Source organism: Eurypyga helias, unplaced genomic scaffold, assembly GCF_000690775.1.
Source record: "Eurypyga helias isolate BGI_N326 unplaced genomic scaffold, ASM69077v1 scaffold24572, whole genome shotgun sequence".
Lineage (NCBI taxonomy): Eukaryota > Metazoa > Chordata > Aves > Eurypygiformes > Eurypygidae > Eurypyga > Eurypyga helias.
This window is the reverse complement of record NW_010237076.1, coordinates 16,071-36,281: the sequence shown is the minus strand read 5'-3', so window position 1 is coordinate 36,281 and position 20,211 is coordinate 16,071. Positions and strand designations below refer to the sequence as shown.

At 40.3% G+C, this 20,211-nt stretch overlaps 1 protein-coding gene across 1 annotated transcript in view; it reads right to left on the bottom strand.

Annotated features, from left to right (window-relative positions):
• The window catches only part of NME7 (NME/NM23 family member 7), a gene marked incomplete at both ends in the record, with an annotated part of 31,826 nt that extends 13,925 nt beyond the window's left edge, over nt 1-17,901 (bottom strand). Inside the window, 5 exons of the mRNA XM_010147339.1 lie at nt 2,764-2,971; nt 5,377-5,427; nt 9,084-9,194; nt 14,197-14,363; nt 17,794-17,901. Coding sequence (XP_010145641.1) covers nt 2,764-2,971; nt 5,377-5,427; nt 9,084-9,194; nt 14,197-14,363; nt 17,794-17,901 — 645 coding nt within the window. The remainder of the gene's footprint in view (nt 1-2,763; nt 2,972-5,376; nt 5,428-9,083; nt 9,195-14,196; nt 14,364-17,793) is intronic.
• Nucleotides 17,902-20,211: the final 2,310 nt, after the last annotated feature.

Sequence of the window (20,211 nt, the reverse complement as noted above, 5' to 3'; positions counted from 1 at the left end):
AATATTCTCTCAAATACATCTCTGGCACCATTGCTACAACCATAAAAACACGATTTGAATATTTCTTGCAATGTCTTCTTTTCACTTCTGCAATGCAATCCATTTCCATTCAGAGCATTCAAAATGCTGCTGCCACAATCGTTTGGTAGATGTGTTCCCGGTTTTCTGAATCCTTGCTCTCTTTTCTCAGTATCTTTCCCAAATCCACTCCCATATACACATCTTTTATCTTCCCTCATCAGACCAACTTTTCCACTATATGAGCAAAAATGCAACTACCATCCACTTCTCAGTATACTTTCTTTCCATATACAAAACTGACCTCCATCCCATCTGTTTACAATTATTTCCTTTTGTCTTAAACAACTAAACTTTGTCTAAAATTGTTGACTCACTCCTCATGCCTTATTGACCCTATTATTTTTCTTTTCTTTTTTTTTTAATCTTACTGAATTGAAGCTGATGAACTCAAGTGCTCTGAGTTCTGGGAAGAACCAAAAGGACCTCTTTGCTTCCAATCACCTCCTTTCTTCCCACCATTACTATTCAGGTATCATTATAGCTTGGGTTTACTCCATTACTGGGGTGAGCTTGATAGACAGATTTCTTTCCTCGGTGATATTTTTTCCACTGTTGACTGCCAGCTTCACACTTTTTCCATACCATTTATTCACATATGTTACACAATCTGCCAACTAAAATTAGTCAAATGCTCAAAATTCCATTTCAGACCTATTGGTCAAATTCAGTACGAGAACTGACAAATTTCTATTTGAGGGAAATAGTAGTACCAACCTGGAAATACTACTATGGAATATATCTGATTTTTTCCTGTGTGGCAGTACCAGTGCTAAAGGCCATTTCCTGGAATTGTCTCATTTAATTTACTAGCTCAGTTCAGACTTAGCTACCTCCCGGTCTTTAACTCATAGCACTCTGATGATTCCTGTAATCCTTACTTGAACTATACAATTCAAACTAAAGGACCTTTCAATAGAAGGGAAAATAGGTTTTGTTTTTCTCCTAGAAAACAGTCCACGTTTTAAGTGGGCATATCTGAGACAAAGGGGTTCATTTCCTACATCCTTCCACTGATAAAATGCTGCATGCTTCAAAGACCTTGTCCCACTCTGTTAACTAATGTTTACTCTAAAAGAAGCAGCCAGGAAAAGGCAGTGAAATATTTAATACTTTTTTTAATCCATTACAAGTCATAAAAGGGAAGTAAGTAATTAGACTGAAGGTCCAGGATAACGAAATGGCGAACTATAACCAAGTGGAGCCTTAAAAAGAAAATTCTTTTCCTTTCCTTTTATTCCTAATCTAAAGAAATTCCAAAAAAATTTGGCCTGCAGAGAGACATCAGCTTACAGTATACCAGAGGCATAATTTCACGGATCATTTAGCCCCCAAAAGAACAATGCAGTCTTCCACTCTAACTCTTCCATTTACAATACATTCATTAAATGTTGTTGAGACTTCAGTTTTCCTGCAGAAGAGTTTGTTTAGGTCCCTTTATCTTATATTGCTTTCTTTTCAGCAAAGCTTCTGCAAGGCACAGCTGACTAGTTTCCATGGCAACTGCTAAACAGCCATATAATACTGGGCCTACTAAATTAAAATAGGCACAGGGGTATTAAATTCCCAGTTTTGGTAGATTTATTGAAAATTGGTATCAGTAACAGCACAAAGATGCACACACCTGCTAAAATTCAGCAAAATAATTTCACGGTCATAAAAATTCTGCAGATGAATGGGGCCTTCCATCAGCATTTCAAAAATATTGAAATGCAAGAAGAGTAACAAACTTACGTTGAAGCACATACTTATGCTTCTAATCAAAATTTTATGCTAATAGATACTCTTTCCTACACTCTCGGTTCCAAAGCTGGCACAGCTGTCATGGCAGTACACAGGAACAAAGAGGAACTTTCACCTGTGTACGTGAAGACATCTAGCTATTTAACCAGAACTTTTCTGACTCCAATTGTCCTTCATCAGAAAAGATCAATTGCACCCAAACTCTTGGGTGAAACCCGTTGGTCTAGAGCTAAGATACCACAGCACAACACCTATCAATCATGATGTGAACTTCATTTTTTCCATCATTTATCAGCATATCTACCCCACAACAATGCACCCAGTCACCTCGGTTCTGTAGAAATGCTAGTAATATCTGTCACCCAGTCCCAGGGCTTTTTCTTAGCACTGAGGAAAGACACGGTGCAAACAAAGCAAAAGGGAACTGAGCTTCTCAAAGCCAAACCCACTGTATTACCTCTCAAAATACAGAGCACTACAGAGTGGCCTGTTTTCATAATCATTCATTCTGAACAACAACAGCAGTAGAAAGAAGGCTGCAGGCAGAGGACTAACGAGGTCTGTGGAGGAGAACAGATAAGCAAAACACAGGAGGGCACAAAAGGATTTAATTGTTTAATCCCTTTCTTTTTATGAACAATGTTGGTAGGCTGTAGGTAGGCGACACAGACTATGCAATTAACTCAATGTTTGTGATGTACAGAAGAGATTAAAAATGACCAAGCATGCTCTCCTGATCAAAGTGCCCAAGGTTCTCCTTTGTGAGAAAGATAAACTGTCTGAAAACAGAAATCTTGTTTATTTTTCCATGATAAAGAGGATCCACGAAGAATATCTACATTAGTTCTGAACTCAAGGGGGGAAAAAATGAAGAATTTCTGACCCAGCTGTTAGCAGATAAAGTAAAAATAAACCTCAGTCAACAAACAGCCAGAAACTTACTTGAGCAGCTGAAGCAACCGAATCTGGGCCATGAGCTGCATTTCTTAGGCCATCATGTCCAAAGTTCGCTCTAATGGTGTCTGGGGCCTCAGCCTGAGCCACTGCAGAGTTTGCTGGCCCCAGTAACGTTTTCCATTTACCAACTGCATCGTCTCCTAAGATTTCCATAGCAACAACGGGACCACTCGTTATAAACTGGAGAAGCTCACTGCAAAATGGAAACAACACATGGTGACCCACACTACAGATTAAAACCAACAAAAACATGGGGTCCCAGTGGAGATGCTCAGAACTCAACTCGGCAAGGCCTTGAGCAACCTGATCTAACTTTGAGGCTGGCTCGGTTTTGAGGAGGAGGTTGGACCATGCCATGTGCCCACATTCCCTTCTTATTACACTTGTAGAAAAAGCACCAGATAACACGAACTTACTCAAGGTACTGTGTAGTCAGCTGGATTTCAAAAGAATTTTTAAAAGATCAGTACTGGCAACAGTGAAAGAGAGCCTGCTAACCATTTATCCAACCAGAGCGATTCCTAAGCATGTCTCTTCTGCACAGCAGGATTTCAGGATTCTCACACAACCCATGTGTATTCCCCACTGACACAAATTCAGCACTGCTGTCAGGATGGATTGCTCTACTGCCCCACGGACCTCTCCCGTGGATTTTGTCCAGCAAAATCCAAAGTGGGAGAGAAGCGAGAAGCAACATTTGGAAAGTTCGCAAGGGAGAGGAACTTAACCATGAAGTGAGTTACCACATCCTGGCATTAGCAGAAGTCAACTGATTTTAATGGGATGAATCTGAGTGAGGTGACGAGATTGTCAGGAGCAGTCTGCATCCTGTCCTGACCACCTCACTTACACGGAAAACAACCACCCCAAACTGGAAACCCAAATGTTCTATTTAAAACCTAAACAAAACCCCATAACGATAATTCGATACCACAACAGAACATGCACACCGACAAGCCTGCCTTTCCACTGTGTAGTCTGGACAGAACCAGCAGAGGTGAAAGTTGACTCAATGCTTTTTGTACTACTTTCTTAAAATAGAGCTGTACACGATTATAACTGTCGATGTGTATGCTTCTCCAACCACCTTCTTCCTAATGATCATTTGCGCAATAATCAGTAGGCAAGAAGATAAGAGTCTTAGTCCTTTGCTAAATGAATGATATTAGAACTATGAAAAGTTACATAAGGAAACTACACAGGGAAAAGCTATTGGAACTTGGGTTCTGTTGGCTGGAGACTGCTTGTTTAGGATACAGATAAATGGCTTACAGACATGTAAACCCAAGAAAAAAAGCAATTTCTACAACACTGCTCACTCTGCAGACTAATCCTGAATATTAAATAAATTTTTCAAAATTAATTATTTAATATGAAAACCACTCTTTTCCAAACAAGTAGAATTGGTGTTTTTCCCTACTATTCACTAGACTTACGTTGACTAATGAACTTGCAAACTAAATCTGAATTTAAAGACAAGTAATTCAATGCTAAATATAAATGAGTCAGAGATTTTACATTTCACTGCCTTGAAGATTCTTGTTCTATTTGATTTGTAATGCTTTATAACTATTTTTTTCCTAATGTAGAGAAAAATCCTATGGAGAAGATGTAGCCACTAGAACTGCAGGATGGGAAACTGACCCACCACAGTTCCTCAGACAATTATATTTAGTGTAGATAGACATTTCTGAAACAACACTACAAGAAAATATCTTGCTTGTTTATCAACATATTCAAGCAGGCTTCCTCAGCAAAGAAAAGGCAATTCTAAATCTTTCCTTGATCTCACAGGTGGTCAGACATAGCCTGGGGCCATGTCTCTGTGAAGGGCTTGGGTTTGGACCCACAATAAATCAGCTATTGTTGCAGGACAGCAGCTGGTTGTCCTAATACTCAAGCACTCCATGACAGTACTGAAACCAGGTATTTTGACCAAATCTGTGCAAACCCAGGTTCCAACATGGTTGAAAAACACAAGACAGAGCTGCATCCTCTTCCTAAAAGAGGCAGATCGACAAATCCAGAGGGAAGAGGAGAAAGTTGTTTCAAGCAAAGTGGAAACGACGCAATCTCTGGGTCATAAGCATCAGCCTGGTCAGTTTTGGAAGACTATGGTTTTTCATGTCAGTTGGAGCAGCCCAGCATCACGGACGTTTGATGTTTTGGCAAGGGTAACGGTACAGTAAACAACTGCCCCATGCACTATCCTTTCAGTTACCTATGATTTGGGGTTCTTGCTACCAAATCAATTCTCACAGCTAAGTGTTCCCCCCTGATTCTCACTACCTGCAAGCTCCACTCTGATTCTGACGATGCTTGGCTTTGAAGTTTTGCCTTGCTAGGAGCATTTTCACTTCTGAGAGACCAAAGACATTCCTCTGATACCATCAGGCTGTAAAGAGTGTGAGTTAAAACCTGAATAGCTGAAATAAGAATCTGTCCCTGGAGGAAGACAAACAGGGTGCATACTTTGCAAAGGGCTCTACTAAACAAAGACAAGTTCTGATTTTCCCATGGTCCTGCCGTACCAAATATGAATCCCGTGCATTTGATAAATAAGCTTAATACATGTCAAGCTGAAACTGATATACCTACTTATAAAAAGGTTTTGATTGATGGTCTACGTAGAAATCAGCTGCCTCTTTTCTGGAAGAGTAGAAAGACACATATATAAATACACACACATGTATATAGCCCCCAAAAACCCCATCTTTCATTAACATATTTCTACAGGTAATGTCTTCCCAAGAGGGACAGCTTGCGAGGTGTCCATGCCCAATAACAAAACCGCATTTAACATTCTGTCATATTTTGTGTGGCTACACGTGTAGGGCGTAGCTTGTGTCTGACGACTCCTTACGCTCCTGCTCTGAAAAGGAAGTCATTACTGAAGCCTGTAGCATGGACTTTCAGGGTCACTGATGGTCCCCACATTTTCAGGTTGAGGAGTAAATGCAGCAGAGTCACCTTCTTGCCAAGCCATTTGCTGTTATGTTGTTTTCATCTTTCATCTCAGTTTAAGTGTGTATGTTGGCTAATGAAGTTTGGTTTTAAAGCATAAATAAACAATTTATCTGCTTCACTGGAACTTACTTCCTTATGGAGGCTAGTGTTTGATTACACTGGTGCACAACAGAATGTTGCATAACCTGGTTTCTATTCAGTATCTTCAAATTCTAAAAGTCACATAGGGAGCACAATGCCCTCCAGATTAAAACTCGCTTTCTCCCACACTTTCCCACTTGACAACCCGACTTGGTCTCCACTTCCCCTCAGAGAACACAGCAGTTACTACACACTGCTTTCTCCCAGAGCAATGGGGTTTCTTAACGAGGGGTGCTCCTTACACTGCCAGGCAAATAAAGGCCACCTGGTATGCACAGCGTGTCTGTACCACAGCTGTTACTTAGCCTTTACTCAGGTACTGGAAGCAAAAAAATACCCTTTTCAGACAGGGTGGTGGCCCCCTCCAAGCTCTGCATTGCCAAAGCCACGCTGCCTGCGGCGCTGGGCTCAGCTACCCAGCTACACAAGTCTTAGGGACCATGGTGCCAACCCACCACCCACCCACCAGCGGGCATACCGTTCTGTGGCTTTTCACCCCCCACCCCCTGCAGCGAGCCAACCTACTCTCTCCTCCTGCTTTTTCTCCAGCTGCCTCTCATGTTTAACTCTTGCTTACTGCACTGCTTTTTCTGCACAGCAACTGCTAGAAAAATCCATGGGAGTTTTCAAGTCTAGCCCTGTTACTTTGCAGCTTCAAAATTCCAGTTCATAAGCGCAGGTTTGGTCTTGGCTTGCTCCAAATCCTGGTGTGTACCGCCTTCTAAAGCTGGAATTTGTGGAGAAGGACAAGCTCTTCAAGAGGACTGACAGGTGAAAGGAAGAAATACTGCTCACACCTAGTCTAGGTACAAAGTTCATAGAAAAAGCAGAGCTGCAGGGGGGCTATAAGATTCCCACTTGGAAAATTGTTTTTACCTGCAGAAACAGTCTTCTGATTTTTTCTGGTCTCCAGGATTTTGCTCACTTTGAGCAGCTCTCTTTAGTGAAAGAAATTACTTGCATGTTTTTCAAGTAACAGATTCCAAGTGTGAACAAAGGCATGGTTCTGTCAGCTGCAATGGAACTTTTTACATCTCTCTCCCCATTTGCAGTCCAAACGTAAGTCAGAGGAAAGAAATAACCTCAAGGAGAACCTAAGAATTTCATTTTCCTGACCTTGACAAATATTTGAACAGTGCCAGCTTTCTCCAGCTTTTTTTTATCAAAATGACCACCTGCTCATTGGACCTGAATAATTTCTGCTTTGTTGCTTTCAGTTCAGTTCCAAAGATTTTCATTGACCATACAGCTAATATGGTTTTCTTCCATTTCATAAGAAGCCAGAAACATGATTTAAAAAATAATGTTAGTCACGGGAATTCTTGCAATCTCAAGCTTCAAACCTGCATTCTGTAAATAGCCTTAAGTTTTAGCTTACAATTCACTAGTTCACCAGAAGATTCTCTTCTGAAACTAATTCACCAAATAACTTTGTAAAGCAGCTATGAAAAAGGTATGCAAACAGATTATAATTTCTGAATGCAAAGAAATACTTGAGGGAGATATCCCTGAAACGAATTTAGCTCTACTACTCAGTTAAGAATTCCTTTTGCAATAAATACAAAACTGCAGTTGTGCTGTGTAACTGAGTTCCTTTATCATTTCACCTCTCTCATTAGTTCTCTGCTTTTAAAGAACGAAGAACAGTGTTCATCTGGGAATAATAGACTGAACTGACATATGATTAAATGAAGAGACTACAGAGCTGACCTACCAAAGCAGGTGCCTGCCCTCACTCTCCTATCAGCTACAATTTTTACAGAAGGCATGAATCTACTCCACAGTGCTTGCCAGCCAAATGTCAGTAATAATCCCTTTAAAGCAAGCAGTAAATGATGATGCTGGTTTGAACAAGCATGCCTGCAGAGATGTAAGGGTAGAAGACTTTGGCAAAGCCATAGTTCTAATATTTTAAAATGGCACAGTCCCAAGAAACAGAGTATATAGTGTGCAGAGAAACCACAGATACTCAAGCTATCACTTTAAATATATCCAGTATCACAGCCCAATCTTGTATAAGTGAAAATGATTATTAATAAGCACAAGACAAGCAGAAATTTTAATACAGCGATAGGCAATAAAAGCTTAAGTCTCAAAGCTTCTTCCCTCCAGCGTGAGTCAACTCTAAAGCACGTGACTTGGCTCAACAGCTCAAGTTCTCAGACAGACACTGAAATAAAGAACCACCCAACACAACACTTCAGGATCGAATCTCTCAGACTGTAGGAGAGCAAGCCAAGAAGAGCTGGCTTGAAAGACATTGTTAATTGTAAATGAGCATTAGAAACCTGATTGAACCCATGAACTGGAGTTGTTAGAGGGAGGATCTGAGCAGTATCATCGCACATTGCAGCAGGTGAATGGAGAGAAAAGAGGAGGAAGTCACATTGTTGTTTTATCAGTATTTCAGAAAATCAAAAAGGTTTTCAAGTAGGGCAAAATTATTTTTGACCTTACACAGACTCCACAAAAACACATGAAAATGGTATTATATAAGACAGGTTGCTTTTCTTTCCAAAGACACGCTGTATATGAACAGGTTTGGCAAGGCAGCAACAGAGAAATAGTGCAGTAACTCTGGGGAAGTCTTATAGGATAAATCATGTTTTTTCCTCTGCAACATGCCTTTTTTAAAATTTTGTGGATCAGTGAGCTAAGTGGAGAACAGTGAAGGTTGGAGAGGTTAGGAAGATGCACAAGTAAAATCTGTCCAACGCTGCAACAACATCAGAAGATCACTTGCTTTGCCTGGGACTTGCAGTCATCAAAAAGCAAACAAGTTCATGTTCTGAGAGCACAAATTAAGACAACAGATTTACTGAAAGCAAACAAAGTAACTACTTTAAAGATAATGCTGTTATAATCAGCTATATGGTTTGTATCAGGAAGCCATGAGGTGAGAACACGTCAGTAGAGAACACTGCTGAGTTACTAAAGCTATGGTAGTTAGCTTGGATTCACACAGAGACATTACATATTTAATCACCCATACCCATTTGCACAGAACTTTTTAGTACTCAGCTTAAATCGGTACGTGCTTTCAGAAACCTACATGATTATGAAACTGATGAGTCTTCCCTCTATTACTCACAGGAATGGATCTGATGTGTGGAACAACACAGGATAGCTTCAGAGAATGTTCTTAACTGCAAAACCAATATTTAGATACAATAGAGCTAACCTTAAAAATTCCTTACCTTGAAAGCACCATCATTTTGGCCTTAGTTATTGTAAATCCTGCATTAATAATGATATTGATTAATTCTCCAATCTTGGGCATTGCATCAGGTTTAATCAAAGCCAGCGTTCTGGGAGGGGGAAACAAACAAAAAAAATAGAGAGATACAGCCAACACTCCTTTCCTTAGAGTATCTGGTGTGCATGTTGAGTTTATATTCAGACAAAAAGACCATCACATCAAAGAGAGAAATTCTGCCACAGTCAAACATCCTAGTCCCAGTGTCTCATCAATTTCCACGCTGTTTTTGAATGCCTGCACAAGACACTATTCTGAGAAGAGCGAGCTTTGCACATTACAATCTCCTCAGCTTTCTAACCCAAGTCAGACCACAGTGTTCCACCAGCAGTCATCATTTACCAGCTTCTCCCTTCACTCTCACAGCAGACAATGTGACCACTTCTCCCTCAGCTAGTTTTTATCTCTACAGCTCCTCACTCACTCATGGATCTGCGTTAGAACACAACTGATTTGTTAACGTCTCCCCATCTTTGCTCAGCTCTCTTTTTTCCTAATGTTAACCCTTATATACATAAAAATGAAGCTGTTAAAATCCCCTATTTAAAAATATTATTTAAACATGTGCCTCTTCTATAAAACTCAAAGTGAAATGATTGTTTTATTATTACTTCAGAAATATTTGGAGGCCTCAGCGACAAGACCTTATTGTGCTTGGTCCAGTACAAACGCTGCGTGATAAACAATTTACATACCAAATAGCTGACACTGTTAACAGACACAATAAGAGGTTGGCGGAGGAGGTATTACATCTCTTGTACTGACTGACAGCTATATTCTAAGGGAGAGCAATCCAAAAATCTCTACAGTCTCCCCCACATCTTTGTTTCCAAGTACATCCTGTCTTTTCGATAATTATCTTTTTATACTGTACATCCCCAAGGCCAGGACTGTTTTAGTAGTGCGCTTTGCGTAGCACCAAGTACACCATCGGCACCAAACATATTATTAATCGAGAACAATAAGCACAAAAAGAAGGTCTGTAAAGTGGCTTTTTCTATTTGCATTCCCCTCATGGTGAGTCAGCTTCAAATGTGCTCAGCTTACAAATCAACAGATTTATTCAACCCTGTATCTCAGAAACTCCATGTCTCTGACAATCCTACAGAGCTCTTTCCATCTTTTACACTGTTTCCAATAATGAAGGCTACCCAAGATAGAATTTTTTATTGCAGTACTTCTCTAAATGAAAGGCAAATAATTGCACATTCCTCATTTTATACACCAGCACAGCATGGAAAGCAGCCTTTAGGTTAGCAGCAGTATATTCTAGCCAGGGTAAATACGCTGAGGTTACAGGAGATGGATCAACTTCCACTACATTTACTTTGAACCGTAAGTGACTCCAGACTGACAGATGCTTTGGGAATAGGCTATCTATTTAACAGGAAATCTAAAGGAAGGGAGTTGTTAGGACCAGGACATGTAAAGAGGAAGGCTTGAACATATGTGACATTTCGTCTGAAACTAAGGGAGAGACATAGATGACCTTCAGAGCTCAGAAGCAAACAGATTTTCCCAAGCATCAGGAAGCTCCTATACAGGGACCAGCTTAAGCACATGGAGAAATAGGACCCAAAAAGACTGATGGACTAAGGGTGTCAACAGTCGTCAGCCAAGCCTATGCTTCAGTCCATGGCAGTGCCAACTGAAGTCGGCTTAGCCCTGGCTTTAGATCAGGAAAGGCCGACCTCTGGACAACATTCAACAGAGCTTGCTTGCCAGCATCCTCCACGCAGCCTGTAGCCTGTTCATCTCTTCCCCAAGGATTTCACAGCTCCACCCCATTTTGTGACACTGTTTATCGGATGACAGGGTGTGCCGCCTGCATGGAGGCACACGAGGCGGAGCAGCTGCGTGCTTGGCCCGTGACATGTACCCACCTGGTCACACAACGCGTCACCTGCAGCCTGGCTCTCAGCCCTGTTGTTTACCGTGAGCGGTGAGGACCAAACCACTGGAACGGGATCTCCAGTGACATTTGCATTTCCTTGAGAAGTACTTTTTCAAATCTGTGTTGTTACACGGGCTGAGACAGCCTGCTAATGCTAGAAATAAATTGACCTTCACTTTTCTAATTTCAAGCTTTCTAGTAAAACTCTAATTCCTAGCAATATCTAATGAAATATTGCATTATGAAGCAATTTACCTAGAAGATTAATATAAACTGCAATGAGCAACTCTCATAACACCTTTTCTCTAACACTGATATATAAACTTTAACATTTCAGTGTAAGGTTCTCAGAGGTATGCAGGATAAGAAAAGTATAACTCAGGATGCTGAAGACTGTTTCTGAGATTGGATTTTGATTCATGTGCCCTATTTTTAGTTTTAATTAGGAATATGTTTCTTGTGGTTTGACATGATGCAGTCTGCAAAGTACATTTTGAAATGGTTTTATGTCTAGGAACAAAGGAGAAAGAATGAAAGTGAAGCTCATTTGCTTCCATTTTCAGAGGGACTGTACAACAGCACTGCAATGAGTACTGAAACAACAGAGGATGGGAACTGATCAAAGGAATGGTGCAGAAAGCATGCTGTGGCTATGCTTTTGAGATCTGCTTATTTCTAATAATAGGACTGTTGCATGCACGGTAGCTTATGTCTTGCAGGGGAAGAAACACTGATTATGTCAATGACAAGATGCATGAGAATAACATCCAAAAGAGGATTCAAATATTTCTAGTTGAGACATAGGCTTTCTAACACCATTTTCCAAACCAGTGATATTGCCTGACTCTAAGTACAGTCTACCTAGACAGGACAGACTAGTCAGACAAATGTTTACTTCAGGTTACAAACACCCAGGATCACAAGTGAAAGACTACCCAAAGAGAGATCCCTGTGATTCCTCATGCGGTACACTGCAAGTAAGCATACGCTTACTTAACCATTTTAGTCACTGTGACAGTTTCCTTATGATACACTGGGAGGGGATCAGGGAAGAACATTCAAACATGGCTGTATTTAAAAACAGACTCAAGACCTAAGAAAAGTAGGTGTAGAAATTGAAAGTCCATAGAACCATTTTAATCCTTTTAGCCTAATTCTAGAAAGGACCTGTGAAAATCTAGCTTCTTTTTACATATTTATTTTGCACCTCCTGTACCTAGAGTCACATTCACTTGCTTTACTGACAAAAACAAAGGCCCCTGGTTCAAAACATTCAAGATCTTTTTTATATATACTCCTCAGACTCGCTCAAAGGCCTTTGCTGAGCCTGTCTGCATACAGATTAAGTGACCAAAGAACGTACTTCCAAGGTCAAACTAAACTACCAACAGCCCTGTGCAGCACAAACGCAAAAGAAAAAAAAAAAAAGGCAGAGCATTGTAGAACTCTTACTGTATCTATTTAACTGCTGTAAAACCTGCTAGGAACAAGTCAAAAAGACAATACCTCATATGCAACTGTTTTGCCCAAGGACTCTGTTAATAGGAACCTCTTTACCCAGTGAAAGCTTCTCTGAAGAAACTGGCTTTTGAGGATCCTTTGCCTGTTTAAGACACCTTTCACTATGTTCCTTTGGGCTATTCTGAATATGTAACACCACTTGCATATCTATGTTATCTTTCAGTCAACATTCCTAAAATGTTTTCCAAGCAGCTGACATACAATAAATTCCCTTCCTTTCTTTTGTAGAGCAGTATGAAAATTCACTCTCTCCCAGGACCACTTCATTGACACAACCATAGTGCTGCTGTAGAGATGGCAACTTCCTTTACAAGAAGAAGGAAAGGTCATTTTATCACAAGCTGCCTTTCCCTGGTATAACTGTATCAGTACCAGGGCTTATGCTAGTTTAGGCAGATAAGGAAATACACAACTATAAAAAGTTACATTGATATAAAAACCATAAACAAGACACATGCAATCTACCCAAGCCTCCAGCGAGGAACAGAGAGAGTAGCCACATATACAGAAGCCATCCTCTGGTGCTGTCCACATCCTCTGCTGCCATGCCCAACGCCAGCCTGGAGAAGAAGTACCAGGAGGACTCCTTCTGGAAGGATATTGTGGCAGTCATTTCCACAGCAATGTTTTTGTGAGGTTTAGGCAAAGACGTGTGTTAAAACTTGCAACCCTGCCTGTATGTCTGGTCACATACAACTCTCCAAAACGAGTTCAACACAAGCCCAAAGAGTGTGAGGGAGCAAGAAAATAGGCTAATAGGGCTCACTGGAACATTAGTCCTAAGAAAATACTCAAAAAAAGCTGAAGCAAATAATCAAAATTTATTAATTTGCAAAGTCAGTGATTACCTGCACTGTAGTCACAAACCAGATTTAAATACCTTGTAAATTAATCTTTATTAAGCCTCTCCTGATATTTTTGGTTTTGGATGGGCTCTTAAAGTGTTTTCCAAAGGAAGTCTTTCAACCAAAAAGAGATGACGAGTCTTATCTTCATCCCTTATAAACAAAACTTGTCTTAACAAACAAGCCTATAGGTTTTATTGTCATCCTCACGCTATACTTCCTGTCCTCATGCACACAGAGTTTAACAGATGCTGAGAAAACTCTCAGAAAAAACACCCCATAGTGGGAAAAACAATGGAGAATGGTAAAGGGCCTCTCTCATTCCTGTTCCTACTGTTTTCAGTTACTACTACTAACACAGAGTAGGTCAGATTGGTAAGGCACAAGGCTTCTGCACAGATCCCACAGATACAGGGGCTAGTCTCGCAAGATCCAGGCCTTTCGAGCTCACCACACACCAGGGTTACCGTATCAATTCTGCCACAAGAGAATCCACAAATCACAACAATCCTACTGCTGCCTGCCCCAGGGGAGTAGCAAATCTGCACAGGACCCCGTTTTCCTCCTCCCTCTCTTCTCTCCCAAGAGATTTATCGAGAAACAATGGGTTTGCCCACAAACAGGCTACTTTGCTTCCCTCCAGCTACCAGTATGCCGGATCACTTCAAACTGCGTGCAAACTTGGAGCTATCTACTCCTCTCCCCGTAGTGCAAAAAGCTCACCTCATTTCCAGCAAAGAACTACTTTGAAACCCCAGCCACAAAGGAAGATTTCAAAAAGCGTGCTTTCTTACCTCTCTTTGCGGCTCCCTAGCTTGCGGGCTGTGTATTGATCCCCATAGTCCACCAAGGATAGATGACGGGAAAAAACAGTAATTTTGTTGCCCACAAATAAATCCTCGAGGTGTAAGCTGTCATACTTGGTGCGCTTCAGAAAGGTGCGACGGTTCTTCACATCATACTGCAGAGAAAAGAAGATTAAAATCTACCATAGTGAGAGATTTAAGCTATGGGCAAACTCAACATAATTTTTACTCTACCTTCAGAAATTTCCATAGTACTTCGGGATTGAATCTGACCACTAAATTGATTTAATTCCTAACCCTTTGAACTTACAGGTGTACCAGGAAAGCTTAGAAAACTAAACTACAATTACAAATTTATTCCATTTAAATAGCTCAGGCTGACAGCTATCTTTACGTATTTTATGTTTTCATGTGCTTGTGCTATTTCAAGCTGTGACAAATGGTTCAGGTGCGTAGTGGCTACCTCTGCCCAGTCTCACTCAGAGTTCCCCCTAGCAGATCTCTGCTGTTTCAAAGACCAACGGCTCACACCAGGAGGGATCAAGATACACGCTGTGGCAGGTCTCCTCTTCAGGGCATCATTCCAGTGATACCATGCTTTATTTGACTGCCTAAGACTCAGAATTAGGGACGGATGGATGATTGCAACACTAGGTTGAGACATTCTCACTGCCTAGAGCTGCAAGCTCAAAAGCCTGTCAAGACAATTCAGCTATATATCATCATTCCAAGCAAGAAGGAAGACATTTAATGTGCAGGTTTCTGGGTGGGCTGGCAAAGCACAAAAGGCAACCTGCTCAACAGGTTCTTCACTGCATGTAGGTATTACAGGTGCCTTCAGTCTCCTGGGGAAGAGGAATCCTACGAAAGGAAGAGTTTTGTCCTCCTCAGGCCAAACTTCGCCTTCTCTGTCTTGAACTACATGTGCTGCCCACCACTGAAACGGTATACAGACACCATCAGCATTAAGGGAAAGAACATGCCCACAAATTCTGGAGGAAAAAAAATTAAGAGCAAACTTACATACTCCTCCATGTTGTGAAATGTGTAAATACCTTTCTCTCCTGTCAGAAGCTAGAAGAATTCTAAGTTTTTCCAGAACAGCCAAAACATTGCAGATCAGAGAATATAAATTACTTTGATACTTCCTTCTGAGGCAGAATTATTTAGCCTCTCATACATGCTCTTACTACGTGTCCTCTATTCAAGTGCAGGAGGGAATAAGATGACAACATGCTGAGGGGGGGAAAAAAAAAAATCACTTGAATTCAGCTACTTGTTTCTTCCTGGACTTTGCCAGGAAGCCTATTCAATGACTTGGCCGTATACAAATTCCTCAGTATCTTGACTAAAAATCTGAACATTTCCTTGAGTATTTCACACAGTTGCTAGAAAGGCATCCAGAGCTGTTTCTCCCTTCTCAAGCAAAAGGTAAAGGTGGGGGGAAGGCATCTGCCTGTGTTAAAGAATTCTTCTTTAGAGTGGAATTTTGGATCTGTTTAAAAGACCTTTTTACAAAGGGAACGATAAGCCACAGCAGAGGAAATGTAAGACTGTTTGGACTGTTTCCCTCCTGCTACTACATGTTTCCCTTCCCTTCTAAATGTTCACGTAGAAGTAAATTACCCTCCCAAAAAAACAGTTTTCTGCTAAAAATCTGTCCTTTTTAAAGGTTTCTTATCTTTTTTTTAGGAAATCTCCTGTAGAAAGAAAAGTTGTTCAGGCTTTAAGAATACCCAGTGACAGTTATTAACAATGGAAAATTCAGAGAAAGGGGCATCCCTTTGTCAAGAGACCCGGTTTGATCATAAGAGCTGCTTGTTGTCCTTGGTCAAAAAGCTATGCTTTGTCTCATTATTCCCACTGTCATTTTTCTTCACAGGAACCAAGACATAAAGGACCGAGAAAGAAAAGGAAAGCTGAAGACTTCACACAACACGTCTTCAACAGCTCTGCTCCATCTGCAGCTAAGGTGTGTGATAAAGGAGAGCTATTGTCAGGGAGATGGGAAAGGGGATGAAACATCTTTCCCATAAGCAGGGAGAAGCTGGCTCATATCCATTGCCTCCCTTCTCCACAGATACATTAGAGGTAAGAGTGGGCTGTCATCTCCTCAGGAAGATCCCGAAAGATGCAGAAGAATTAGGCAGTAATAAAGAAAGAATAACCAAATTCTGCAGAAATTTTTTTAAAATGCAGTAGAAAATCCTAAATTTAATCTCTGTCCACAAACTCACCCCCAAAAGTGATTTTGAGATGCTCCACAGAGCTGTCACATGCGCTTTTACTATTTTAACTCCTGTCCTGGTCACACACAGTCCACATACATTCAGGACTGTGTACACACAATACTATCTTAACTTATGAGCACACTAGCAAAATGCAAAACTCTACCAAGCCATGGGTATTTGATGCTGAATGCTTTAAGAAGCTCAAAAACACCTAGTGCGCTCTTGGTTTTGAGACGTCTAGGTGAAATGAACAACAATTATGCCAGCCTACACGTGGTTGCGTAGGAGGATTATTACAGCTCCTGAGTGATTAGCTAAACCGTCTCCGGGAAATAAAAAATAAAAATCCTCACGTTTTGACAACTGTGCACACACAGAGATCATACAAACAGCTAACTTAAGAGGGACAGCATCACGACAGAGTTTGTTGAAAGAGACTATCAGTAAAAAGCACAAACTGCCTCTCCTCATCAGGTGGGTACCATGGTTTCAGTGAGAGGTAGTTTGGGTAAGAAAAGGCAGATTCCACTGGCTGTCTTATTTCTGCGTTTGATATTTATAGCAGGAAAACTAAAATTTGACAATTAAATTACTAAGATTGAATATCCAAATTCAGCCTGTTCTCAGACCCTTGGGTCTTCATTAAGAACATAGGAAAGAATAGTTTGAACCATTCACTCATTCCTAAAAGGAAGCACAAAGCACAAACCAACAAAGGGTTGGTTTATTAGGATTATCTTTACAGGACATATTACATTTTAATATATATGCCTGCTACTGCAAAATGGTTGTTTTAACATGCTATCAATAAACAATACAGATTAATTGTATGAAACACAAGTCAGAAAGGTCTGTGCAAGAACTACCGATGGAAAAAATTTAAATCCCACTGTCTGAAACATCCTTCCTTTCATTAAAGCCAAATTAAGAGCAATTTACCATTTCATCTACTTTGATAAGACTCTTACATTTTACTCTTCAGAGACTTCTGGAATTCCTGCTCAAGCTTATTCCCCTGTTTGGAATCAGATTTGATTTATGTTTCTCAAGCAGTAGGTCAGTGTGCTGAGTTTCAGTTCTGAAACCCAAGGAGAGGTCGAATAAAAAGAGATTTGTGAAGACGAATCTCTCCATGCCAAAGCAAGATTTAAGATTAAAAAAAAAAAATCATAAGCATGGAAGCTCTTCCACATGCTTCACTGTGAACTTCTTTTAGTTTTAGAAACAGAGCAAGATAGGTCTGAAATTACATTTTTCTTACCTAGAAAATGAATAGGCATAGGGTATAGCCATTTTACAAACTGTTTAGTTGGATGTTACACTTGTGACAACAGACTTTTTCTTTCATTCTTACCATCTCAACTGATCCATCTTTTGGATAATACAGTAGTTCATAACGCCGTAAGAGTGCAGCATTTGGGTCATACCATTCAGCAGTGAAAGCGAATCTATCATCATGACTCTGGAAAAAGAGGAAAAAGGCCTATTACAGAAAGCATACATATTTTTTTATGTAAGAACACACAAATAAAAAACTTCCTTGCATTTGTGATAAGTAAAAAAACCAAAACAACTCACGAGTAAATGCATTGCACACTCCACATATCATCTTCTGCTTACCGCAGCTGGTGACATCTTTTCCCTTGTCAGCTACCATCTTTTAAGTACGATGGAAAGTTTTCCAGAAGATCTCAAAACTTACTCTGATTTCATCAGTCATGAAACATGGACTGTTGTAGAAGTTGTTATTAGACTTCTTATCTTTGTGAAAGTATCTGATTTACTTTCATTTGTTAAAAATAATGTGTTTGCTCACAGTTACATTATAGAATCTTGACACATTTTCTACACATCCTACAGGAAAACACTTTTTTCTGAGCAGTCATATCTGAACTCCTGTTAATGATGAGATAAACATACTCAAGTTAAGGACCACATTAGTTTGATTCACCACTTCCTGAAATTTCCATAAAGCTTAAACAGCCCTATCTCTTTTACAACTCATTTTCTGCCCCTAAGGGATGTGACAAGAAAGCTAGACTGCAGTAATCCTAGAACTACATGTGTAGCTTCTCTCCGCTCCTCATCCTTCCAAGGATAACTCCCTAAAGGAAAATGAGCACAAAGGCGATGCAATGCGCATGCACGTGCAGTTCTAACACCTCTTAGTGGTATATGTTTGTTAGCTACTGATGCTGCAATATCAGTTATTTTATAGCTGTTTGATATTTTTTTATTTTCCACACCTCCTCTAGATCTGATTGCTGCTCCTGAGGGTAAGCACTGTCTTGTCACAGGCCTCCACTCTTTAGATGTATCTGTACTCTTCTTACACATCTTAAACATTTGGGTACCACTGGCAGTTCAAGTTGAAGTCATGTAGGCCTTTCTTTTAGTCCTTCATGTTTAGAACACAGCAGCCATTTCAGTGGTCTCAAAGACTGCTCAATAAGCAACGGGACAGAAAGAGTTCCCATGGGCTTCCATGACCATTCTGGAACACGAGCAGGAAAACAATCATAATAATTTTCTTAATGAGTGCAAGCCTATAGACACACAGCCATTAAAAAAAAAAAAACCAAACCAAAAAAAACCCCACCTAAACAAACCAAACCAACCAAACAAATGAAAAAAACCCACCAAAACAACAACAGTGATCTTGCATGTGTTGTGCATGCATTTTTTCTTTCAGCATCTTGAGCTTAAAACTGGCTGAGGACTAAGTGCTTTTGCAGGCTGCAGTCCTAACACAGGCAGCAGTGGGAAATAACGAGATATTGAAGAACGATTTCAGATTTTTACAGTGTGATGAATACTTGTAAATAAACATGATTATATCACAGAGCTGTGTGAAGTACGCAAGGCTTTTCTTTCTAACTGCAGAAGTCTGTACAGCACTGAAAGCCCTATCTACATGAGCTACTTTAACTTCTGTATTACCTCTACACTACACGTGGCAGCCTTTGACAAAACTTCATGTTTTATTAGGTGCAGCATCCAGCACAAAACTCCCCGGGGACTTAGCCTGGTTTCTGGCCCTTACTTAGGCTAGTCATGCTTGTGCCTTCGTTGCTACTGCTGTCGTTCTGGAGATAGGTACGCCAGAACAAACTCTTTCTTATGTCAAAACTCACACCCTAATTTTTCTATATGGGCATGTCGTTGGCAACAAGCAATAATAACGGTTGGCAGACAATAATAAAAGACTGATTTCAACCTCGATCTTAAATATATTCATACAGCTAGAAGACAAGACAAAACATTTGATCAATTGATTTGACCATCATCTTGTCAAGGCTGGATGTTATAGAGCAGAAATTCTCTACCAAAGAAGTTGTCTAAAACGAAAAACTCTCCTTGTTTCTAGAGTAGTGCTTCCAGAAGTTGACCAGCGATGTATGAAACACAAAAAGATGTACCATCCTTAATCAATGCCTCCTCATCACAACCTGAAGATATATATAATTGCATTACTTCATGCTACTCATTTCACACAACAGCACCACTTTCAAACAGATTTTCTAGGTAGCAGTTGCCAGAGAGGTTACTAATTTTCATCTAAGTGAAACGTCCAAATTTTCCAAATGCTTACTTGTCTCGGGGAAGTAATGTATTTATGTGAACAACCAAAGAAAACACTATTAGATTTTTCACTTAGTCACCAGTGTCAGTGATCGGCACCTTCATGTTTACAGTGAGAAACTACATTGTGCGTCTTGCCTGGTGAGGAATTGGTCTGCTTTTTTTCTTTTAACACAACCTAGGCTTTAAG